At 40.6% G+C, this 27,225-nt stretch overlaps 1 protein-coding gene across 4 annotated transcripts in view; it reads left to right on the top strand.

Annotated features, from left to right (window-relative positions):
- arhgef3 (Rho guanine nucleotide exchange factor (GEF) 3) overlaps window positions 1-27,225 on the top strand; it is a 326,424-nt gene that overhangs the window by 146,613 nt on the left and 152,586 nt on the right. The window contains exon 1 of one of the 4 annotated variants that reach the window (XM_060835603.1): window positions 3,117-3,193. The exons of 2 other annotated variants lie outside the window; for them this stretch is intronic. In XM_060835603.1, coding sequence (XP_060691586.1) covers window positions 3,167-3,193 — 27 coding nt within the window. In that variant the 5' untranslated portion in view covers window positions 3,117-3,166. Of the gene's footprint in view, window positions 1-3,116; window positions 3,194-7,130; window positions 7,193-27,225 lie in introns of those variants that run through there. One more of the 4 variants, XM_060835602.1, reaches the window with a different exon arrangement.

The following is a 27,225-nucleotide window of genomic DNA, read 5'->3' as shown; positions in this document are numbered from 1 at the left end:
ACGCAGGGAAAATACCTTGTCTATTCAGCCTATCCGTGCCCCTCATGATTTTATAAACTTATATAAGCTTACCTCTTAGCCTCTGACACTCCAGGGAACATAGCCCCAGCATATTCAGCCTCTTCCTACAAGCTCAAACCTTCCAACCCTGTGATGGAATTAAGAGTGTCTATGCGGTCTGTTTGCATAATTAAAAGGTGTTAGTCCTTTTGTCTTTTAAATTACTAAATGTTAATAAAACAAACTAGGCCTATATGCTTTAAATAAGTTAGAAATTGTACCTGCACCTAATAAAAGAAAAAAGGATATTGAACTGTTTACTGCAGGTGGGTTGTAGATTTGTTTACTATTTGCCAGCGTGACTTTCATTCATTCATTCGTGCATGCAATTTTGCTAAATCGCTGTTTTGAGAATTCATTAAAGGGTTAAAAATCACACAACACCAGGTTATAGTCCAACAGGTTTATTTGGAAGCACTAGCTTTCAGAGCGCTGCTCCTATATCAGGTGGTTGTGATGAAATGCTTCCAAATAAAACTTGGACTATAACCTGGTGTTGTGTGATTTTTAACTTTGTGCATCCCAGTCCAACACCAGCGCCTCCAAATCATTCCTTAAAGGGATAATGGCCCAGTTGAAAGGTGTTTTAACAAGTACATGCTAATTGGGGAAACTGTTTTATGTTCTGTAATCTTCTCAGGTCCAGGGGATGGTTGGTAACGGCTGATTAATATTATAATGTTTCATGGAGACTTGATAGGGATAGTATTGTTTATGATATTGACATTTATTCAGAGATAGCTAGGCCTAAACACTGCTTATAGCAAAGGCTGACAAGAATTGAAGATGTGAAAAAGCAGTGATGGTTGAAAGGATTGTTTTAATCAGAAAGGGTTGTTTTAATTTGGTCTATCTTATGATAGTAAACTATACTACAAAACCATGGTTTTATGAATGAGTGAATGAACCCGTGCTACAGTATATAACTGGTTAGTAAAGGGTTATGAATAAATGAACAGGAACCCGGTATTAATGAGTGTAGTGAGCTGGTGAGTGAGTTAGTAAAGATAATCTAAAACATAATATCTCACATCTGGCAAAATCCTTCTCTGAACCCTTTCAAGTTTCACAACATTCTTCCTGTAGCAGGGAGACCAGAATTGCACACAGTATTCCAAAAGTGGTCTAACTAACTTGAGTTTTAAAAAGGCAATTAATTGGATTGGTTAGCTTAGACATTTGACTGTGCTGAAAGATGTTGGAAAAAACTGGAGAAATAGATGACTCATAAAATATCTATACATGGCACAAACAGCCACAGGAAGGTAAAAATCATACAACACCAGGTTATAGTCCAACAGGTTTCATTGGAAGCACTAGCTTTTGGAGCATCGCTCCTTCATCAGGTACAAAGTTTTTAACTTTGTTCAACCCAGTCCAACACCAGCATCTCCAAATCATAGCCACAGTAAGAATAGCCACTGAGTAGTTAGAGCCATTGTATTTGGAAGAGGGTTTCAACAAGTGTCCGCATCATTATGTAAAAGCAATGATCAAAGAAATATTTGCAGACACAGAATCTGGTATTACAATTAGGAGTGTGGTCTGAGTTGGGGACAGGGGATGAACAAAGTACATGTGAAGAGCTTGATTTGTGAGTTGAAGTGTTTTGTCTGATGTGACACTTGGATTTTATATTAAAAAACAATTTGCTAATTAGATTTGAAATGTGGTTTTGGGGAAGAATGAAGTGATTTGATTTGATTTATTATTATTACATGTATCTAAGTACAATGAAACATTTTGTTTTGTGTGCAGTACAGGCAGATCATACCATACAAAGATGCATAATGGTAATAGAACAGAGCAAGGAAGACAATGTTGTGGCTGCAGAGAAGTTTAAAACTTGAGAGGTTCATTAATAACAGTGGGGAAGACACTGTTCTTGAGCCTGTTTTGTGTTTTCAGCCTGACAGAAGAGGTTGGAAGACATTATAACTGAGCTGGGTGGGTTCTTTAATTATGTTGGCTGTCTTCTCAAGGCAGCAAGGAGTATAGATAGAGTCAATGGATGGAAGGTTTGCATGGTGCACTGGGCTGTGTTCACAGCTCTCTGTAGTTTTTATGGTCCTGAGCACAGTGGTTGCCATATCAAGCCACGATGTGTCTGGATAGAATGCTTTTTATGGTGCATCTATAAAAAATGGTGGAAGTCTTTATAGGCATACTGAATTTCTTTAGCCTCCTCAGGAAGTCGAGGCATTGTTGTGCTGAAATGATGTGGAAGGTGAATGAAAAAAGACATTTGCTGAACATAATCAGGAACAGACCGCGTCTGGGTAAGGCATGCCTTAAGAGGAAACTGACTTGTAAGCGATGTTATGGTGAAAGATTTCAAGGAAGAGAAGGACGGCAGAGATTATCAATGCTGGACGGGCTAAAAGTTGAAGGAGGTTAGTGGCAAATTTAAAGACTGGCACAGGATAGAGACACACAGAAAGATGACCACAAGCCAAAAATCTCCCTGGTCAGAGAAGACCTGATGATAAGACTAATTTTATAAAACGATTGACCTACACAGTCAAAGACTAGAACATGTATGGACAAAATTTTATTCTCCTTTAGGTCAGAGCTTATAAAGGATTAACTCAATAAGATTTTGTTGAATAATTCTATATTTTCTGGTTTCTTACTTACAAAGTGAGAAATGACAGCCATGATTCTACTTTCAAATTGTAATATATCTTATTTTATAATATGTTGTCAATCATTGAAGGGCCAGACCAGTTGAAGCATGTTGAACTGCTCCTTTGGAACATATGGGCAGAGTTACATCGTTTTTTAATCATGCCTTCCAATTCAAACCACTGTGAATTTGTAAATTAAGTATGGTGCAGATATTTATCACGGTAAAGTTTCACAATAGTTTTCTAGTACTGAATAGGCATTTCCCAGGAGCTTTACACTATGCAAGATAATGGAAGGAAATTCAGGGACAATGGGATTGGTGCAGTTCCAAACCTATTGCCACAAAGTAAAGGTCCACTCCCTGTAAATAAACCAGGATATCGGGAATAACAATGGACATAGCAAAAGGAACCCTGACTACGACAAAAGAGATTGGAAGGCAAGCGATAAAACTGAAGTGAAAAACAGATGGAAATACATGGGAGGTCAGAGAACATTTGAAAAGGTAAAGGAACAAATATTGTGTCTTAATTAAGTCTCCTGACTGAATTAAGGGTTGACTCGTTTAGATTAAGATTTGCAGAATGAGTTTTGCTGTGTGTTTTTTACATGAAATATTATGAAGTATTGTGTTCTCCCTCAGTGTAGCTCCAAACCCCAAGCAACAAGTGAATAATCTGTTCTCTAACAGAGTTGTTACTCCAAACTCCAAAATGACCAGTGAAAATGGCTGTGCTGCTTGTGCAGATGGGGCACATGATGCTAGTTGACTGGGATAGGCTTCAGGTTTTATCTATGCAAGTGCTACTGATGTCATTGCATTTTGTGCACAATGACTTTCAAGCTAGCATGTGTGCAGACTGCTATACCACAATAATTCATTTTCAAAAACAATGACCAAAGTTGAGTCAGTGAATGGTTTGGCTGTTTTGGATCCACTTTATTGCACTATTAGTTTGAGTGCCATCACGTTACTGAAGAAAAAAAAGTACAAACAGGTTGCAGCAAAATTATACATACGCTGAACAGAGGTACACAAAGTACATTACTCTGTTGCTCCATCACTGGAGAGTGATGTTGCACTGTAATGCTGTGTTCCTGTTTGTGAGCATTCATTACCCCATCGGGTAGCAACATTCACAAACGCTGGCGAAGAATACTCAGTATAAGAGAGGATGTAGGAAAGGCACATGAACGAAGTCTGTTAACTCTCCACTATTGGCCTCTAGTCTGCTGGGATTGAGTATTAATCTCAAGATCTCAATATTGATCAATTGCAGTGAGCAATCCTAACGAAAACCAGTGAGGCATTAAAAAATTAACACTTTCATCTTTTTCATTTCTGTTATTAGTAATAACATTATTGGAGATGGGGAAAACAAAGTCTGTCTATCTGATACGTATGAATCATCCAGTTAGGTAATGTTTTTTTTCCACTTAATGTAGGAAGGGACTTTGCTATGTAAATGGATTTTTTTTGAGAGATTAGGGGCTAGAGAATGGGGAAAGATCAGTTGAAAGTAAAAGGCCTTGTGATGAAATATCCAGGAATATTAGTTGATGGAAGTAATTGGAGGGTAAATGTTGAAGCTGTCTGCTCCAGCATGTCTTATCATTAATGACTGACATATTTAGGTGAAGGTTTGATTAAGTATCATGTGGCTTGGTACATTTGGGATTGATCCCAGAATATCTTAGTCTTGGTTCCAAGACTGACTTATTAGTTAACCAGCTGTATAACTTTAAGAAAATTGTTAGAAACATTTTTGAACCATCATTTATCCTTAGACATTTCAGGCAAGCTATTTTCTGAACTGGAAAAAATGAAGGGCTGGATTTTTCCCACCCAGGATGGAAAGTGGAAGGGGAACAGTTTCCACATTGTGAACCTGACCCTGAAGATGCAGGAATCAGCCACTCGGTGGGATTTTCACAAAGATGCCCAGTGGTTAGCACTGCAGCCTCACAGAGGCAGGGACCCGGGTTCGATTCCAGCCGCGAGCGACTGTCTGTGTGGAGTTTGCACATTCTCCCCGTGTCTGCATGGATTTCCTCCGGATGCTCTGGTTTCCTCCCACAGTCCAAAGATGTGCAGGTTAGGTGGATTGGCCATGCTAAATTGCCACAGTCTTAGGTGCATTCGTCAGGGGTAAATGTAGGGAAATGAGTCTGCGTGGGATACTGTTCAGAGGGTCGGTGTGGACTTATTGGGCTGAAGGGCCTGCTTCCACACTGTAGATAATCTAACCTAATTGACATGGAGGCAGATTCCCCCATACGGGTGGCCCTAGGCTGCCTGCAATGTTAAGCCTTTGACCTGTCACCAGTTCCATACTTCTGGGCATCTAAAGGGTCTCCAGCTGGTTCAGGAGACTTAAGGCTGATTGAAAAATTCCAATTGGCCTTTCTCAGTGGACTTTTAATGAGCGACCTGGTGCATGGAGGACAGACAATAATGCTGATCTTTCTTACGTCAAGTTAGCGGCGATGTCAACCAGAGCTTCTCCACTCCTTCATTTATTTGAGTTTTCTTCTCTTTTTCCCCTTTTTTCCCATTTTTGATGTTTTCCTATAAAACAGAGTGGGCTGGAAGCCAAAGAAGAGTGAGGATGGCCAGTGGGCTGGAGGCCTGAGTGGCGTGGGGATGGCCAACCGGCTGCAGGCCTGAGGAGGGACCGCTAGCAGGCTGGAGGCCCGAGCAGGGCAGGGACGGCCACTGGTTGGAGGCCCGAGGGGGGACGGGCTGGCAAGTTGGAGGCCTGAGTGGTGCAGGGACAGCCAGCGGTTAGAGGCCTGAGGGTGGACAGCCACTAGTTGGAGGCCTGAGGGGGTTGGCCACTGGTTGGAGGCCCAAGTGGGGACGGGCTGGCAAGTTGGAGGCCTGAGTGGTGCAGGGACAGCCAGCGGGCTAGAGGCTCAAGTGGAACAGTTACATTTAGTGGACTGGAGGCCTGAGCAGAGCTGGGCAGTTGTTGGATTGGAGAACAGTGTGAGTGGTCAGCAGCTTGTGAGACTGGTCAGACTATGTGTGGAAGCCCCACGCATTGATCTACTTCAGGCCCTTTATGGAAAATCTGTAATGCTTATCTCTTTAACTTTGTTTCTCATTTTTCCAGCTTACCCTATGAATAACTGTAAGGTAATGTAACGTTTTTTTCCTAATTACCTTTATTTCTGTATTTTCTATCTAAGATTTGTACCTAGGTACTTTGTATCTAAGATGGTGCCATGTGGGGCAACATTGTCTCTGTACTCCTGTCCTTTTGTCCTTGAGTATACATGACATTGAAGGATATTCTAATTCTGACCCAACATGCTGAAAACAGCCAGCAATAGGATACCATTCAAAACAGGATTTTCAGGTCCTACCTAACGCAATTCCTTCTCTTGGTGGGATATGGATATCCTGACTAAAAATTTATATTAACCTTCTTTTGTTCTAAAAGGTTCACAACATAATTGGTTCATTTGGGCTTTGAAGACATCTTCAGTTTCAGATATGGAATTGAAATATATAATTTGTAAGAAAATTCAATTCCAGTAGGTTTTTAGTGTACAGATTTTTTAAAATTAAGCATGCAAAGTACGATATTCAAATACTTACAAACAATGCACATTTGAGTGTGTTCCTGAAAATGCTGCAGTCTGAGCAAAAATTGAAACTATAAGAACACGTTTTATATTAGATGTTGTACCATTATGAAGAATCCACTGAACTGGAGAAGGATATATAAATATTCAACATCATCAACTCAGATCAACTCACTTGTTAATTGCTGAGCATGAGGGTTTCAAATGTATGACATTCCAAAAGCAATTTAACTACAAGTAATATAGGACCCTCTGCCTTCAGAGGAAATGATGCACTGACTGCAGGAACAGATATGCAGTCCAGAAATCATTCTATAAATCTTAGAAAGTAAATCTATTTAGTTCCTTGGCAACGTAGAAACATTGTTTATCGCGACAAAAATAAGTAGGATAAATGCTTATTGCATGGCTATTATACTTTTGAAAGAATAAGACCCGTGTTCAAACAATCCCAACACAAATTAAGCTTGCTCCTGCTTCAACTTCCTCTCGAGTGTCAGGAATCAGGACTTGGGGGATTTCAAGCTAGCTACGTTTCATACAGGCCTGTCCAGCCCAACAATACAAAGGATGCAGCAATTTTAAGGAAGGATATTCAATATATTCTCGACAGCAATAGCATTTACACAATTAAAGTGCACCTGGCAGACCACTAAAATTGCATTACTGGCTTCTGCAGTCCATCTGCACTCTGTATAGATACAGATAACCATAGATGTGAAAGGCTTCTGTCTCACTTCCTGTTGTTCCGGCTGCCTTGGGAGGAGTGCAGCTAAGGGAAAGCTAGGGGTAATTTTGGCTGAGAGTAAGCTCCAAACATCACTTCAAAGTATTAGACAATTTTCAGGTTTCTTTTGCTGTTGAAAACACTTATAAGTGCCTCATGGTGTGGTGTTGCTTCTTTGTGCATCAGGTGAGTAGTGCAGAATCATTTTGCTTACATTTCCATTGGGTAACTGCAAATGTCATCAGTTAAGAAATTGAGCTTGCAAATAGAATGATGAAAGACAAGTTGCATTACGTGAGGTACGTCTTGAATTTTTAAAAAGATCTGATATATTTCATAGTAAACCTCTACTTAAAATGATGCTGGAGGCTTTGATAAATTAAATTATGTATTCACCAGCTCTCTGACTTTCTAAAGCTGCAGTGCATATTAATGTTAGAAGCACAGACAAGGTTTGTGCATCGGCTACTTGTATTTTCTTGGTGAAGTGTTCTGCAGGCTGGGTAATGCTGTCAAACTACACCATATGCAACTTTAATAATGAACATGGTTTGGCAAATAACTGTAACAAATGAACGAAATATTTAGATGCTTTAAAATAAGCTACTGCTTCAGTAGTACAAAAAGCAGAGGTATATTGGTTGGTTGAAAACAGGAACACTTTTTTTTTGCAGTACCTTCTGTGGTTTAACTCTTTGAGAAGACTTGGCTTTCAGTATCTGCATATCGTACAACTGAATGTTTGTGGTCAGATGATAGTTTCTAGCAGGTCTTCTTTTACAAGCAATAGTCCCATAACACTCTGCTAAGCCTGCCCAATTCTATATCTTTCCATGAGCTGAAAGCCATATCTAGACAGTGTTAATATGCATAATTAATCTTCTTTATCACAAACAAAATTGCTCTGTAACACCCAACGGCAGTGAGTATGTGAAAAATCAGGAGAGTGTTGATTAAGACTAATTGGGATCCTGATAAGAGCTGGTGTTACAATCAGTATTAGGACCTCCATTTGTTGTCAGATGCTTTAATCATGCTGAAGTGGCAAGGATCTGAATAGATCCTAAAACTGCACAGTACCAGTGACTTCAGTCTGGTGTGAAGTCAATTTACAGCACAAAATGGTCAGAAAAGATGGGCCTAAAAGACCAAAGGAACTGTACACATTTTCATGGATTCAGTTGAGTTTCTTTGATCTTTTGCCATGAGCTAGGCAGCTTACACAACTACCCTCTATCTTCAATGACCATGCTGATTTTATACCATGAGGGACCTTGTCAAACACTTTAGTAAATTTCATATAAACAACGTACGCTGCCCTATCTTGATCAATCATCTTCATCATTTCCTCATAAAACCCAATCAAATTTGTGAAACATCACTTCCCCTGCTCAAAGCCTTGCTGAGTGTCCTTAACAAGTCTATTCCTTTACAAATGCGAGTGAATCCTGTCTCTAAAAATATTCTCCAAAAATTTCCCTTCCATTGGCGTGAGGTTCACCTATCTATAATTTCCTGGATTATCCTTGTTGCCCTTCTTAAACAAAGGAACAATTGTGGCTATTCTCCAGTCTTCTAAGACCTTCTCTATTACTAAAGAGGATACAGAGCTCTCTGTCAAGGCTCCAGAAATGCCCTTGCCTCCCTCGGTATCCTGGTATAGAACCCATCAGAGCTGAAAATGTGTTGCTGGAAAAGCACAGCAGGTCAGGCAGCTTCCAAGGAGCAGGAGAATCGACGTTTCGGGCATGAGCCCTTCTTCAGGAATGAGGAAAGTGTGCTAAGCAGGCAGGGAGGGAGGAGGGACTTGGGGGAAGGGCATTGGAAATGTGACTGGTGAAAGGAGGTTAAGGTGAGGGTGATAAGGCGAGGGTGATCGGCCGGATTGGGGGTGGGGACGGAGAGATCAGGAAGAAGATTGCAGGTTAGGAAGGTGGTGCTGAGTTCGAGGGTTGGGACTGAGACAAGGTGGGGGGAGGGGAAATGAGGAAACTGGAGAAATCTGAGTTCATCTCTTGTGGTTGGAGGGTTCCAGTTTCTCCAGTTTCCTCATTTCCTCTCCCCCCACCTTGTCTCAGTCCCAACCCTCAAACTCAGCACCACCTTCCTAACCTGCAGTCTTCTTCCTGACCTCTCCGCCCCCACCCCCACTCCGGCCTATCACCCTCACCTTACCACCCTCACCTTAACCTCCTTCCACCTATCACATTTCCAATGCCCCTCCCCAAGTCCCTCCTTCCTACCTTTTGTCCTCGCCCGCTTAGCACGCTTTCCTCATTCTTGAAGAAGGGCTCATGCCCGAAACATCGATTCTCCTGCTCCTTGGATGCTGCCTGACCTGCTGCGCTTTTCCCGCAACACATTTTCAGCTCTGATCTCCAGCATCTGCATTCCTCACTTTCTCTTAGAACCCATCAGGCTTTGGAGACTTTAACTACCTTAATATTTTTCAAGACATCCAACACCTCCTACTTCTTAACATCGACACACCCAAGAACATCAACATACCCCTCCATAATCTTACCATTATCCATGTCCTTCCCTCAGTGAACACCAATGCAAAATACTCATTATGGATTACCCACTTTCTCTGGTTCCATGCTTAAATTCCCTCCTTGGATCTTAAGTTGGATCTGCCCTTTCCCTAGCTGCCCTCTTGGTTTTAATGTGCCAAGCACATTTCATGACCTCTTTTAGCCCTTCTAACTCCTTGTTAAAATAGCTTCCTTTCCATTATATTCCTCAAGGGCCTTGTCTGATTTTAGTTTCCTAAACCTTACATATGCTTCCCTTTTCTTTTGACTAATCTTTCAATATCTCTCATCATCCAAGGTTCCCAAATCTTGCCACCCTTATCCTTCTTCCCCACAGTAACATGCTGGGGTCCTGAACTCTGATCAACTGGTCTTTAAAATATCCCACATGTGAGATGTTGATTTACCCCCAAATGGTTGCCCCCAATCTATTTTCTCTAATTCCTGCATAATACTGGTATAATTCGCCCAATATAGCAGATCAATCTTGACCTTATCCATAACCATCTTAGAACTTATGGAATTATGATCACTGTTCCCAAAACGCTCCCCCAGTGAAACCTCAAACACATGGCCAGTCAAACTCCCCAATACAAGGTCTCATATGGCCTCTTCCCTTGTTGGACTAGCTACATACTGTTTCACAAAATCCTCCTGGATGTATTTAACAAATTCTGCCCCGTCTACACTCCTGGAACTAATGGAGTCCCAGTTAATATTGGGGAAGTTAAAATCACCCATTGCAGTAACCTGTTGTTTTTACATCTATCTATGATGTACTTACGTACAGAACATAGAACAATACAATGCAGAACAGGCCCTTCAGCCCTCGATGTTGCGCTGACCTGTGAACTAATCTAAGTCCATCCCCCGACATTATCCCATCATCATTAGATTAGATTTCCTACAGTGTCTCAATCAGTCCTCACTGACCCTCCAAAGAGGAACCCACCCAGACCCATTTCCCTCTGACTAATGCACCTAGCACTATGGGAAATTTAGCACAACTAATTCACCTGACCTGCACATCTTTGGACTGTGGGAGGAAACCGGATCACCCAGAGAAAACCCACGCCGACACTGGGAGAATGTGCAAAGTCCACACAGACAGTCGCCCAAGGCTAGAATTGAACCTGGGACCCTGGTGCTGTGAGGCAATAGTGCTAACCACTGAGCTAACTGTACTAACCTATCATCCATGTGCTTATCCAAGTATTGTTTAAATCTCACTAATGTTGCTAAGTTAATTACATTGGCAGGCAGTGCATTCCACACCCTTACCACTTCCTGAGTAAAGAACCTGCCTCTGACATCTGTCTTAATTCTATTACCCCTCAATCTGTAGCTATGCCTCCTCGTACAAGCCACGTCATCATCCTAGGAAAAAGACTTTCACTGTCTACCTTATCTAATCCTCTGATCATCTTGTATGCCTGTATCAAGTCCCCTTTTAACCTTCTTCTTTTCACTGAGAACAGACCCAAGTCTCTCAGCCTTTTCTCATAAGACCTTCTGTCCAGACCAGACAGCATCCTGGTAAATCTCCTCTACACCTTTTCCAATGCTTCCACATCCTTCCTGCGACCAGAATTGTACAAAATATTCGAAGTGTGGCCGCACTAGTGTTTTGTATAGTTGCAAGATGACATTATGGCTCAGAACTCAATCCTCTAAAACCTAACACACTGTTTGCCGTCTTAATAGCACTATCAATCTGGATGGCAACTTTCAGGGATCTGTGTACATGGACTCCAAGATCCCTCTGCATATCCACATATCCTAACCCTAACCCTAACTCTTAACCCTAATCTTTCCATTGACCCAGTATTCTGCCTTCCTGTTATTCTTCCCAAAGTGAATCACCTCACATTTATTTGCATTTAACTCCATTTACCACCTCTCAGCCCAATTCTGCAGTTTATCCAAGTTCCCCTGCGACCTGAACATTCTTCCACACTGCCCACTACTAACCAGACACTAGGCTGAAAATTTTCCATCAACCACTATTTGCTGCCGCCTTACAGAAAGCCAGTTTCTAATTCAAGCTGCTAACTCACCCTTAATCCATGCCTCTGCATTTTCTCCAACAGCCTATCATGTCGAACCTTATCAAAGGCCTTACTGAAGTCCTTGTATACCACATCAACTGCCCTACTCTTATCCATATGCTTGCTCACCTTCTCAAAAAACTCAATGAGGTTTGTGAGACATGACCTGCACTTGATGAAACCATGTTGACTATCTGCAATCAAATTGTTGCTCACTAATTGATTATAAATCTTATCTCTTGTAGTCTTTTCCAAAACTTTTCCTACAACAGATGTAAGGCTCACTGGTCTATAAATGCCTGGGTCATCTCTACTTCCCTTCTTGAACTTGGGCACAACATTTGTAATCCTCCCGTTCTCTGGTACTAAATCTGTAGATAATCTGTTCCTCTATCTCCTGCTGGCTATTGGGAGGCCTATAGTATAACCCCTTCATGGTAATGGCACCTTTCTTATTCCGAAGTTCAACCCATTTGACCTTGCTGGATTAGCCCTCTAAAATGTCCTCTCTTAGTGCAGCTGAGACATTCTCCTTAATCAGTCCCTTTTATATCCCTCTCCACCATGCATGAAACATTGAGCTGCTAGTCTTGCCCTTCAGACTGCCAGTCCTGCCATATTCATTATCCTGGCCCTGCCTGGTCTTCCTATTAGACTTACTTGACTTAACCACTACGTTCTTCTTCAATCACTCCACACCCTGACCTCCTGCTCCGGTTCCTAGCCCCCTGTCACACTAGTTTAAACCCTCCCTTGTGGCATTCTGTGCAAGGTGCCCTCCAGGTTAGGTGCAACCCATCCTTTTTGCAATACTCCCACATGCGTGGGAAGAGATTTTTTTCTTAGTATCAAAAATATACTTTATTTGTAAAAGAAATCATCCATAACTACATGCAAAGGTTCTAAATCATTTCTGCACAGTCTTTGCAGGAAGAAAACCAAAACTTTGGAATTTTGACATTTCTCAGAGCTTCTCAGAAGGTGTAAAACAAAAGTATTTTCTACTTATGCAGGAAACTATTTGCATTCATTTTCAGGCAACAAGGGAGGTCTGACATCTGAATGGACCCTCAAAGAACAAAGAAAGAGAAAATTACACCTTTGGCCCCTCAAGCCTGCGCTGATCCAGATCCTCCATTTCAACCTGTCACCTTTCTCTAAAGATCTGTATCCCTGTGCTCCCATCCCATTCATGTATCTGTCTAGATACATCGGAAATGATGCTGTTGTGCCAGCCTCTACCACCTCCGCTGGCAACACATTCTACGCACCCACCATCCTCTGCATAAAGACCTTTCCATACATATCTCTCCTAAATTTTTCCCCTCTCTCTTTGAATTCGTGACCCTTAGTAATTGAGTCCCACACTCTGAGAAAGGGCTTCTTGCTATCCATCCTGTCTGTACCTCTCATGATTTTGTAGCCCTCAATCAGATTCCCCCTCAACTCTAATGGAAATAATCCTAATCTACTCAACCTCTCTTCATAGCTAGCACCCTCCACACCAGGCAACATCCTTGTGAACCTCTTCTGCACCCTCTCCAAAGCATCCACATCCTTTTGGTAATGTGGCAACCAGAACTGTACGCAGTATTCCAAATGTGGCCGAACCGACTGTAACATGGTCTGCCAACTCTTGTACTCAATACCCCATTCGATGAAGGAAAACATGCCGTATTCATTCTTGACCACTCTATTGACCAGCGTTGCCACCTTCAGGAAACACTGGACCTGAACACCCAAATTTCTTTGTACATCAATTGTCCCAGGACTTTTCCATTTACTGTATAGTTCACTCTTTAATTGGATAGTTCAAAATCCATCACCTTGCACTTGCCTGGATTGAACTGCATCTGCCGTTTCTTTGCCTAACTCCCCAATCAGTCTATATTCTACTATATTACCTGACAGTCCCCTTCACTATCTGCTACTCCGCTAATCTTAGTTCCATCTGTAAACTTGCTAATCAGACCACTTATATCTTCCTCCAAACCATTTATGTATATCACAAACAACAGTGGTCCCAGCACAGATCCCTGTGGAACACCACTAGTTACAGTTCTCCATTTTGAGAAACTCCCTTCCACTTCTACAATGTCTCCTGTTGCCCAGCCAGTTCTCTATCCATCTAGCTAGTACACCCTGGACCCCATGTGACTTTACTTTCTCCATCAGCCGACCATGGGGAATCTTATCAAAAGCCTTACTGAAGTCCATGTATATGACATCTACAGCCCTTCCCTCATCAATCAACTTTATCATTTTCTCAAAGAGTTCTATTAAGTTGGTAAGACCTTGTTGGACTTTGGCAGAAAGACCTTAGATGGTGGTCTTTCCCTGCTTTATCTTGGTGGCAGCCATGTACAGGTGAAATGTTGCAGGTCAGGAGCTGCCTTTCACCACAAATAGTGGGAGGGGAATGATAAACAAACACTACTGAGAGCACATTGATGGCTTGACTGACACTTTTTTACAAATACAAATGCACATTTGTAAGTGTATTGCTGTTAAGAGCCAAGTCATACAGGCTACCCATCCTTAGCAACATCCCATCTTAGAATGCTGTCCTAGGGACTGCCATTGTTTCCCAATGCCCAGTGTAGCCCTTTTCATCATTGTTCAATATGGGACCATATAAAGACTATATCTTACATTTCTCTGTATTTTTAATTGGATGGAAAAATTACTGTTTTAAAACCAAGGACAGTGGAAAGTATTGCTGCACCATTTAAAAGCAAGTTACAAAAACTCATTCCAAGTGTGTTTACATTGCAGTTTTGTTCAACCAGTTGGGGAAGTTGGTTGCAGATAGGCTAGTACCAGAAGTTCTGTACAAAGTGAGATTTACCTGTTAATAGTAATCGATTTTTATTGGGGTGGTGGCCAGTTGAGGCCAAAAGTCATCAGTGTGTCCACAAGTATGCTGTTTGTTTCCAGTTGCTGAACAGCTTGTGAGTGTGAACAATATTGCCAAAAGCCTTTGTACTTCCAAAAAGAGCGGGAGTGCCTCGGGTGTAGTTAAAAATACCTGTAGCACGAAGAGAACCAATTTATTTTATCCTCATTGGTTGCTGAAAGTTGTTGCTTTTAAGCAATAAGTCAGAGACTTGATAATTTCTGAAACACTCTGTGTCTTGGCAAGAAAGTGGAAATTAATTTGAAAAGAGAAATTGAAGTCAAGCAATAGCAAGTCGTGGCAAGCAAAAGCACTCCTCAGCAAACTCTGTCGACAGGGACCATGGAACTGCCTTCCCAGGTTTCCACTCCAGCTGTAACACTGATTTCCTTTGGTTTATATGTGTAGGGGGGATTTATGAAGGGGTTAGATCTTTAACAATTAGAATTATATGTCGACAGTTCATAGTTTACCTGTAGATAGAATCTAATTACAATAAATAATAATTCTTATCAAGTACAGAAATCTAGTTCATTTTTTTGTTAACCTGGTTCAGATAAATTGGGGACTTGCATGTTTGGACAAAATGTTTTAACTTTTGTGACCAATCCAGAAATAGCAGGGCTTGATTTCCAGCACCAGCGAAGCATGATAATCATCACATACTGAAAAGCCTTGAAATGGTTGAAAACCTTCACTTTCATACGGCAACTGCTAAAATAAGGAAAAGAAAACACAAGTTGCATTTGCTCCTAGGAATGGACAAGAACTGCTTGCCTTTGAAGAGCCACAAAGTTAAAGTGAATGAGCAATCACTTCTGTCAACTAACGTCTATTTGAAGTGACCATCAATTAAATCCTGTCGTGCTTGTAACACCCGACACAACCCTATCATGGTGAAGGTGCTGTTCCTCTTGCTTAATGCCCTCTTTGGAAGACTCTCCCAGCTCTTCAGCATCCATTACATCCCGTCATTGTCTGTCTTAGTTGTGCAGAGCTCAGCATGGAAGTGATACAGGTTACACTTAGCAAAATGAGTTGTAGTCTCAGCCTAGTAATCAGGAACACCCTGGAAGCCTCCAAGTTCCTTTCTGTCTGGCACTCCCTGTTGAACCCCTCAGTCCTAAGCTTCCACAGGTTCCCACGCACCTCTTTGAGTTATGACTTCATCTGCCAACATTATCCCCTGAGCCCAACAGCTTAGTTACGCCAACCATCATGCTGCACTGCTCTCCTACGAGGGCCAGAATGTTTGTGACCATCAATGACATCCCCCAACCCAGCTTTAAGTCATGCTCTCCAATGCACTATCATCTCCCACCCTTGTTTGTTTTAATTCCCCTCCCCCACTACACTTGGCAATTATTATTATCTCTGCATCCTAGCATTCTGTCTCAAATCCCCAGAACTGACTTTTCTCAACTTCCCTACCACAGCTATGGCCACTGATAACCTTCCTTGACTGTTTTTCCAAACCTCTGACTGACTTTGATAGGCAGTCCCGACTGATGACTAGCCAAACCCCTGAGTAATATCTGTGCAGCTCCCTGAATGATTCACCACAACTTGTCAGATTGGTTGCACTTAAACTGCAGGCTTGACCATCACCCACACCCCAGATAGTTGTAATACATTGCCCTATGACCCTGGCTGTGCCAAACAGCTGACGGATCATGTTTAAACCCCTGAACTGGTATTGTATAGTGTCCTTGATGTACTGTGCCAGGATTGAGTTGACTAAAGGCTGTCTCCCGTGGCTTGATCGAGGACTTTGAAATACGGTCATTTGGTGAATGCACATGCAGTGTGTTTGCGGCATATGCTGCCAGAATATGATACAGACATCAGATTGATGTAGCACTGTGCCATACAGCAGCATGCCCAACACCTTGGCTTAGGACTGCTGACAACCATGACAAGCTGCCTGGCTGTGTGTCTGAGTGAAACAGCAAAGCAAGACATAAGTGTGAGCCTTTAAGCTCTGGCTGAGAGGGCAAAGAACATAAAGACATATTGGAGATGATGTGAGCATACAAATAGGTGCAAAGTGAGTGAGCACTCAGAAAGCAAGTGAGTAGCTCTGAGTTGCAATCTGGTTGAATTCATGAGTTGACTGCCTGTCTCTGTGCGCAAAATATCCTAGCAACAGCATTATAATGAAAGGTTCCAGTGTGCTACGATGGGCAGCATTGAAGTGAAGAATTATATTGTGAGTTAGCGATGTGCCATGATAGTGTTGCGAAGCAGGTACATGTGTACAGGTGTTGCAGGCTGTCACTGCCATGCAGCATGTTCTGGGAGTTGAGGAGTTTTGTTCAAAGATGAAGGCTCAGAAGAGAAAGCAACAAACTGGAGTTGCCAGATACCCACTCGAATGTTTGTGGAAGAATATGAAACTGCATACCAATAATGTGAGATTAGTTAATAATGGCAAGCTAATGCATGCAAATTGATTCAATTAGGACTCTCGCTATTCACTGTTAAGATGTTTATCATGCTGTTCAAAATGTGATTTGATCATCTGAATTTCTTTTCACAATGTTGTCAATCTAATTTTTCTGCTTTTGCCAACTGACTTACCATTGCTGACATCGTTCGGGGCTAGGTAGGCACAGTGGCTCAGTGGTTAGCACTGTTGCCTCATCGCCCCAGGGATCTGGGTTCGATTCCAGCCTTTGATGACCGTCCATGTGGAGTTTGCACATTCTCCCTGTGTCAGTGTGAGTTCAAACCCACAGCCCAAAGATCTGCAGTGGATTGGCCATGCTAAATTGTCTGTAGTATGCAGACCAGATGAATTAATGGGGTTACCTGGATAGGGTAAGGGGACTGAGTCTGGGTGGGATGATTGTTGGAGGGCTGGTGAGGACTTGATGGGCCAAATAGCCTTTTCCACACTCTAGGGATTCAATAATTTAATAAGTTTAGATTCCACTCAGTGGATCGAAGGGTCTCTTTCTGTGCTGTAACTTTTCAATGGTTCTGTTGTCCAAATGTAATCAGTGATACGTAGTTTACACAGGCAGCAATCATTACTCAAGTATATTACATTTTCTTGCAGGGTTTACCTGCTCTGATTGAATAGATTTTCTTGGTATAGAATCTTGATTCTCTGAAATTCTCTGAATATAATCCTATCCTTTTTTCCAAGTAACTGGTTGACGTAAAGAACATTCTACAAATCCTAGCTCTTCATAATTCAAAAGGCAACTGTTTCCCATACTTGAAACACTAAATTTATTTTCAAACTGGAAGTAAAATGTTCTGCTCTTCATGCCAAGTCATATGGTGAATTCAGCAGAAATCAATGTGAGGATTTGTCAGTTCTGTAAATGGGGATACATCGAAGAAATACAAGAGAAAGACAGGATTTGTTATATCAAAAACTAAGAAAGACAAATGCAGTTATGATGGAGAGAAGATTGGGCTATGAAAATAACATTTTCCAGTGTATTTAATGTTATGTAACAATTCTCACTGAATTCAATGGAAACAAAGAATTGGCAAATAAATTAAATATATCCTTTGGTTCTGTTTTCATTAAGAGGGGCACGAATAATCTCCCAAAAATGTTGGGGACCACATGGTCTAACGAGAGGAGGCACTGCAGAAAATCAGTATTAGTAATGTTTGGGAAATTGATGGGATTAAAAGGCAATGAATTCCAAAGCCTGATAATCTGTTATGCCAGAGTATTTTAGAAAGTTAAATAGTGGAGACATTGGTGGTGGTCTTTCGTGATTCTGTAGCCTCTGGAATAGTTCCAATGGATTGAAGGGTAGGTAACATAACCCCACTATTTAAAAACAGAGGTAGAGAGAAAACAGGAAATTATAGACTGGTTAGCCTGACATTAGTAGTGAGGAAAATGCTAGAGTCCATTAAAGAAGATTTAATAGCAGAGCACTTGTTAAAACAGGACAGACAGAGTCAACATGGATTTACAAAAGGGAAGTCATGCTTGATAAATCTACAGAAACATTACGAGGATGTAACAAGTAGTGTTGGTAAGGGGCAGCCAGTGGGTGTGGTCTACTTGGACTTTTGTAAGGCTTGTGATAAGGTCCTACATGAGATTAGCATACAAATTTAAAGCACATGGGACTAGGGGTAAATGTACTGATATGGATCGAGAACTGATTGGCAGTTAGTAAAGAATGAACAACTTTTTTTCCAGCTGACAGGCAGTGACTAGTGGGATAGCACAGGGATCAGTGCTTGGACCCAAGCTATTCACATTATATAATAATGATTTAGATGAGGGAACTACATTTCCAAATTTAGAGTTGGCCGCAGCTGCGTAGTGTGTGTGCAGCTTTGGTCACCACACTATAGAAAGGATATGATTGCACTGGGGAGGGTACAGAGGAGATTCACCAGGATGCCTATGACGAGGGGCTGGATAAGTTCGGGTTGCTTTCTTTGGAGCAGAGAAGGTTTTTTTGGATGTGAGAAATGGTTACGTGGGGTATGGACAGGTTGGATAGAGATCAGTTGTTCCTAATGGTCAAAGGGTCAGTAATAAAGGGGCATTCTTTTCAGGTGAAATTCAAGAACTTTAGAGAGGATTTCAGGAAAGCCTTTCTCACCCAAAAATTGATGTGGGTGAGGATGCACTGCCTGGAAAGGTAATTGAGGTGGGAAAACTCACAACCTTTAAAAAGTGCTCGGGCGAGCACTAGTGTAAATTTGGTGTAGTTTTGACAGTACAGACTTGATGAGCCAAAGACATTGTGTAATTCCAGACTGTATGGATTGATGATTCTATGATTCTACAAAGCTGGGATGGACGGTTAGCGATGAAGAGATGATGCTACAGTGTGTTTTGGTTAAGTTGAAATGACTTAGAAAATGCCTGACGGATAATGTTTAATTAGAACAAATGTGAGGTTTTCCGCTTTGGGAGCAAAAACAGCAAGGAAAATTATTATCTGAATGGCAGTAGCTTAGAAAAGAGGGAGGTGCAATGAGATTGAGGCCTCCTTGCAGAGCAGTGGCTAAAGGTAAGCACCGAAAGAACACTGGATTCTGTAAATCAGAAACAAAAAGAGAAAATGCTGAGAAAGCTCAGCGAGTATGGCATCATTCCAGGAGGGAAATCAGAGTTAACATTTCAGGCCCAGTGACCCTTCCTCACAATTCTGGGCAAGGGTCACTGAACCCAAACATTAACTCTGATTTCTCTCCACAGATACTGCCAGACCTGCTGAGCGTTTTCAGCAATATCTGCTTTTGATATGAAAAGTAAGCATGCAGGTATAGTAGGTGGTGAAGGTACAAATCAACTGGGAGAACATGAGGACTGCAGATGCTGGAAATCAGAGTCGAAAAGCACAGCCAGTCAGGCAGCATCCAAGGAGCAGGAGAATCAAATTTATGGCATAAGCCCTTCATCAGGAATGAAGGCATGTTGGTCTTCACAGGAAGAGGGTGCCTTCTGTAACCATACAGAGCCTTTGTAGACCCCACTTGGAGTACTGTGTGAAGTTTTAGTCCTCTTATCTGAGGAAGAATGTTCTGATTATGGATGAAGTGCAACAAATGTGTACCACATTGATTCTTGGGATGGCAGGATTGATGGATGAACAGGTTCGCCCTATACTTACTGGAGCTTAGAAGAATGAGGAGGGATGCTCATAGGAACCTATAAAATTCTAAAAGGTCTTGACATGGTATGTGGAGGAAGGATATTCCTGATGACTGGAGAGTTCACAATTGGGGTCACAGTTTAGAGATTTGGGGTAAGTCATTTAGGACTGAAGTGAGGAGAAATGTCTTCACCCAATGGGTGCTGAGCATGTGGAATTCTCTATCATGGCATTGAAAGCGGTTGAGGTAAAAATTTTGAATGTTTCTGATATGAATTAGTTACAGTTCTTAGGGTTAAAGGGATCAATCAGAAAAAAGCAGGAACAAGGTACTGGATTGGATCATCAGCCATGATCATTTTGAAAGGTGAAGCAGATTGAAAGGCTGAATGGCCTACACCTATTTCCTATGTTTCTATGTTTCAAATTATTCTCCCCTCACTGGGCCTGTTTGTAACGGCAGCTTTTTCAGGCATTGACTTGTACTTGGTTTTCATCCAGCTGGCAGCATTGACCATGAAGACAGGTAATGGAAACATTCTCTGTAAAAGATTGCCGTGTATTCATAAAATATTATCCTGGAAGTCAGAATGACTTGAAAGAGATTTTCAGTTTCATCAAAAGCAGTACACATCCACAGTGAGATTGTTTTAAAAGGCTGCTTTGTGCTTGGATTTATTTCTTTGGTATGTCAAGGATTCAGTTTAGTAACCTGGAAGAACTCCAATAATAGTACTTGAGACATTCAAGGGAAAACATTTTTAAATGTTTATTTTTGGCTATTTGAGCTCCAGTATCACTGGCAAAATTTGGAAAGCAATTAACCATCCCCACTTCATATTTTATCAACCTGTATTCAATTGTTGGTCCATTGGATGTGTAATGGAAAGTTGCAATATATTGTGTGCAAATTAACAAGGCTTTCCCCATGCACAAGATTTAGTGTTTAAGCCTTTGGGTTTTGTGGTCAGCACTGAAGAAATGACTTTTTGTTGGCTTTGGAATGGAGATTTGCTCTCATCTGGCATTTGATCCAAATGGCACTCTCTATGGGGGGGAATCCCTGACATCTGTGATAGACCGAGAAAGAGTGAGGATCTTCCACCCATCAGATTGAAGAATCCACACTGAGATAAGTGTGGTCTCAGTGAGCAACTATAGCTTAAGTTTTAATCTTATCTAGAAAGTGATACAAAGATTGGGACAAAAAGTTGGGACCAAGAGGGATAAAAAGAGACAGATAAAAGTATTTTTATATAAAGCTTTACCACACAATCCTGAATGAGTCAAGCCTCAGTACGCAATGTAATGAAATGTTATGATTAACAGTGTTATTTGGTAGTAATTATTGCTTATTACACCATTAAAAATGTCTTACTTATTGTACTAGCCTTATGTTTTCTATTATATTTAGTGGGTAAGGACAATAACTTCACACCTTCGCATTAAGTTTTGTGGTGGTTATATCTGCAAGCATTGCTTTAGTGCAGCCTGTAGATTACATTGAATATATGGCACATGAACAGTCTATTTTTCCCAAAGCAGTCTAATCCAGTGTTTAATTCCCACACAAGCTAACTCCCATCCTTTCTCATCTAGTCTATCATCGTAACCATCTATTCACTTCTGTCTCAAATCCTTGTCTCATTTTTCTTTAAATGCAGTTACGTTAATGGTTTCAACCATTCCCTGTGTAGCTGAGTTCCAAATGCTTACCACATTGGCTAAAGAAATATCTTCTGAATTTCCTATTGGATTTCTTAATTGACAAACATATCAATGGACTCTGGTTATGATCCTCCCCACAAGAGAAAATATTCACTTTTCTGCACCCTCTCCAACACCTCTCTGTCCTTTTTATAATATTGTGAACAGAACTCCATGCACTGCTCTCTGATCTAGACAAGGTTCAATACAGGTTAATCTTAGCTTTCCACTTTTCAATTCTATTCCTTTAGAAATAAAACCTAGTGCTAACTCTTAATCATTGATATGTACTCTAAGATCCCTTTGTTCCTGTACACGACCTAGATTCGCAGTTTCATTCCAAAATCTACTGCCTTACACTTCCCTGTGTTGAACTTGTTGTCAATATTTGCTTATTTTGTATGTTAAGTAATGCCATCCTATAACATGTTGCAGTCATCATCAATACTGTACTGTTGTACTTCTCAATTTAGTGCGATTGTTGATGTAAACTGTGAACAGCAGTTTCCTAGCACTGAGCCTGTAGTACTTTGCACTTTGTCACTCTGAATAACTATTGCTTATTTCCCCTCTTTGCTTTTCCTCTTGAAGCCAGCTAGTAATCCTTTCTGCCACTTGTTCCTTGACTTCATATTCTCCAACTTTATTCAGAAATCCATTAGGACACCTTATCAAAGGCTTTTTGAAAATCCAGATAAGTTACATAAACTGCATTGTCTATTCTCTCAGTTATCTCCTCAAAACAATTCAAAAAGGTCAGTCGAGCAAAATTTTCCCCTTTGAAATTCACTTGACTGTTCATTATTAAATTTCTTACTTCTAAATGTTCTCCTGTACTCTCCTTTCTTTAGGAATCAACATTATTTTTCCTACCACCGATGTTAAACTGACTGGTCTATAACTTTATGGACATATTCTGTCTCCTTTTTTAAATATAGTAATCACATTAACTATCCTCCAGACCTTTAGTACTCTGGAGCAATAGGATATTGGTGACATCAAGTTCTCCATTCCTTATTAAAGCTGAATGCTAATAACTTCACTTCCTCCCCATGTGAAGTTCAGGAGAATAACTTGAATTTCCAATTTGATATGTGCAATCCATTATGCTTTTTGTATAGATATTACTATCTCAAAAATTTACCCTCTCCATCTCCAACACAGTACTGCAACTGCCTTTCTCATACCTCCTTACTTATATAAGAACTGAAATGCAACATGGTGATTTTATTTGGTTTGACTTGAGTTGGGAAGTGAAGTTTAATTAAATTCTCCTTTTGAAATTTCTGGCTTTGTAGCCTCTTCCAGAAAACGTATAGGGCTATGAGTTCAGCACCCATGTTTTAATGAAACCAGACTCTTTGTCATCAATTTATTGACAGCTTGTCATAGTTACAGGCACCAGTTTATGGTTTGTATTTGGAATCAGGAATAAGGCACTGTGCATAAATGCAGTTCTACATCAATCATGACTCTGACTGCTAATTAATACGGCTCAAATCTTCTTTTATCAGCAAAAGATCACAAATGTTAAGAAGTTGACATAAATTCTTTATGAATTACAGATTTATCTCTTCTTGTCTAAAGGCAGGAGTCGTCTTCCCTATGGTATTCAATCCCAAACATATATGCAATGAATTTTATGTGAGCTCAATGTATTTAGATTAATTTTGTTGTGTCGCCAGTCTTACCAGACCATAGGGGGCTGCTCTCTCAGTAGAAGTGACTGGTGGTGATTTAACCTGAGGGCCACCAGAAATCAGGCGAGGGAAGAGGTTGAGAAGAGGAGTCCTTCTTGGTAACCTCAAACCAGCGATGGGAATGAACCCACTGTTGGCATCACACTGCTCTGTAAACTAACTGAGCTAAACCAATTCGCTTTAGATTATTATGCCCCTTAAGGCAATGCTTCTGCATAACCACTTAGAGACAAAATACCCAAGTTCTATCTCTGAGCTACTCTTTCCCTGTGTGATTAACTAACAGTTTAGTCTGGCACAGATAGCTAATAGCTGGAATGTAGAAGTCCATGCATGAATTGCTGTGTGTTAGACATACAAAAAAACAGAGAAATAATCAATCAACATCCTTTTCCCAAATGATAGAAGTGCCTATGGGAAATCCCACACTGGGTGGTTGTTGAAAACAAAATAATCTGAGAATAGCTGAATTTTGACAGGCTTATGACTAATCTCATCTAGTGCCATCTATCCTTATCACTGGATTTTTTTAAAACCTCTGGGACACAAACTAGGCCTCATTGCTCTCCTTGTAGGGAAGAAACATTTTGGAAACTAAAATTCTGAAATTGTGCCTGAAGACATTTGGCCTGATATTTGATTGGGCTGTTGTCCAGATGTCCCCTGGCAGACACAAGAAACGATTTTTAGTCCCATTTCATCCATGTACCCAAGCCTGTTTTAGATCCCCTCCGGGGAAACTGGAAAGTGATGCAGGAACCAGGCCTGCTGCACTCAAGGTTCTTCAGTAACTGATAAGTTCAACAAAAGAATCCAAAACCATTCTTATGGATTCAAGAAGTGCATAAGAGCTGCCCCAATTCTGCAGCATTCGCTATCATCACTTGCCTCCAGCCCCCTTGTCCTCCACTCACCCCTTTTATTTATCATACAACTGGTGCTTAAATAGGTTGCACTAGTTAATCCAAATCATATGAATGATACTCATTGTAGGCCAGCTCAGGCCTTCAGGTTGGGCTTTAGTTCCATAAAGAGGCAGAAAGGATTTCCCCCTTTTCTTCCCTGCCAATTATTAATTGTTTATTTTCTACATTTTTTTATTTTTCTATCATGTATTTTATTTTTATTTCTTTTCCTCCATTATATTTGACTAAAATAATCACACTATGGTTAACAGATTCTGAGAATCATTTGCTGTGACAGTTCCTTTCCTATCTAGTTGCACGTCTTTAACAATGAAGTTCATATTACTTGAAATGCCGTGAAGTTCAGCTTCCTAAACAGGTATTCCAAAGCCACTTAAATTTTTTTATATATCATTAATTGATGTTGTGACATTTCCCACAGAGAATCACGAGTAAGTGCAGTCTCAAGATAACGTGGAGATGTTAATCAAACTCTATTTTACAGTCACATATTATGTCCTATACATTATTGTATTAATAGTGCCACACAATAACTCTGTTGGTAGCATCCTTGCCTCTGAGTTAAAAGGTTCTGAGTTCAGATTTCACTCTGGGGCTTGAACAAAGAATCAAGTTAGACTAATCAGTGCAGTGAATGAATCACATACATTTGGAGAACGTGTCTTTTGCAAGAGGCATTTAAACCGAGGCTTCATCTACCAGCCCAAGTAAGAATGTAAGAATCTAATATACTGCTTCAAAAAGAAATAATCGTAATCTCTGATGTACTGGCCAATGTATGGTTCCTCAATGAACATCATTAAAACCAGGTTATCGTCATTATCACATTGCTGTTTGTGGAAGTTTGCAGTGCACACATTGGTGTCCAACGGTTTCAAAACTGCTTCATTCGTTGTTAAACACTTGGAAATGTCTGGTGGTCATAAAGTGTGATATAAATGCAAGTCTTCCTTTCTTCATAATGAAGCTCTACTTAATAACTTTCCTCTTGCTAACAGAGTTGTGCTGAAGCTCCTAGGGAGAAGAGACTCATTGTAACATGCCAGGTTTACAGGCAATTTCTATTTTAACTGTGGAAATAGATGTTATGTTGGTCAGATAATAGGAGGATCACATAGATGTGAGGCCTTTTCATACATTACATGTAATAACATGTTATATATAAGGATAGACCTCACATATGTTTTGAATCTCTAAATATCATATTCATGCCAGAGAGAGAGACTGCACATTTTTCAAATCATTATATAATGAACTCTAAAGCAATTGAGAAGCATAGATTTACTTTTGCTACAATACATTAACGTACCGTCTTATTTCATCATAGATTGACTATGAATGGATGAAGATCCAACCTGGCCTATCATTAGATACATTTTAAAGCTGTGAACATTTTTAAGTACACCAGTAAGATTAATTTCTTAAAGTCTTACTAGTTTAACATGACAAGTTTGCTTAAATCAAATTTGTTCAATATTTTTGTATGCACAGCTTACAATTGTAGTCAGGAATAAGCTGTCTAAAGGATTATGGGAGGTAATTCAATGGACATATTCAACAGGAATTTGATAAATCCTTGAAGGAAACGTAATCTACAGAATTATGTGAAAGAACATTTATTCAACAGCGTCATCAAAGAGATAGCATCTTATATATTCCATGATCATGTGTAGGCCAAATAAAAAATAATGTAGAATTACAAACTACCTTAACTGAATTATTTGTATCATTGCTGCTACATTTCATTTACTTCAAGCTGGAAACAAAGGATCAAATCATCCGAGAATAACAATCACAATGGGGTTGCCCTTCCCCTCCTTTTTAATTACCCTGCTTTGGAGTGCAGTTTTATCTCCCTCGAGCTTCCAATTTAGGCTTCTTCAGAAACATCAGCTGTACCTGTTCAGGAAGCTGTCCAGCACAGTGCAGAACCAGTACTTGAAAGCAAACTGGGCTCCTTTATATAGCAGAAACTGGGTTTACTGCAATACGGTTATGGATCCAGGGGTGGGGACACTTGGGGTCAGGTGTGAGTGGGTGTGGAAAGTGTGAATGTTTTAGAGATCACACTTATCAGTAACCAGGAGTTAGAGCAAGTTTTACTCCTGCAAAAGTTTCCTAGCTAATTGCAGTAGTACCCCTGTACCCGTGGGGGATACGTTCCAAGACCTATTGAGGATAGGAGCGAACCCATTAACTAAATTGGGAAATTTACCTTCCCAGCAGCCCTTGATCCCCGGTTCTGGAACGTCCCCCATAATACGTTCGGGCTATAGTAAACTGTGGGTAACTGAAACTGCGGAAATGGTTCCACGGATACGGAGATTGCTCAGTATTATGGTAAACATGTTGAAGCCCCCAAAAGTCTTCATGCTAGTTTAGGGTTTAGGATCTTTTTGGAGGTTTGTGTGATTGCCTATCAAAAGTTTAAACTTCAGTAAATACTACATGGTCAACCCAGCGGGACTTTTGAGGAGTCTCAGATCACATCAGTCAGGGATGTCTGTCTCCTAACAATCTGGAGACCAGAAGATCTGGGCCAAAGTCTCTGTTGCAAAGATTTTACGAATTATGTGGCTAATATGCTGAAATCTAAAGCAATTACAGTACTGTGTGCATTCAATGTAGAGTGTGTTCTCACCCTTAACTTTGTGATGTTGTAGTTTCAACAAATTGTCATTCCTTTGAAATAGTTGGGGTGGGAGAGCATGCCACTTTACAAAGAAAATAGTTCTCACAGGCAACTCTGTTTCACTGATTTAATCCTGAATGTAAAAGACAGTAAGACAGAAAGGAAACAACATGGTTTGACATGTTCAT

This window comes from Hemiscyllium ocellatum, chromosome 14 (assembly GCF_020745735.1).
Source record: "Hemiscyllium ocellatum isolate sHemOce1 chromosome 14, sHemOce1.pat.X.cur, whole genome shotgun sequence".
Classification (NCBI taxonomy): Eukaryota; Metazoa; Chordata; class Chondrichthyes; order Orectolobiformes; family Hemiscylliidae; genus Hemiscyllium; species Hemiscyllium ocellatum.
Note: the sequence above shows the minus strand (reverse complement) of the source record. Positions and strands in the feature narration are given on the sequence as shown.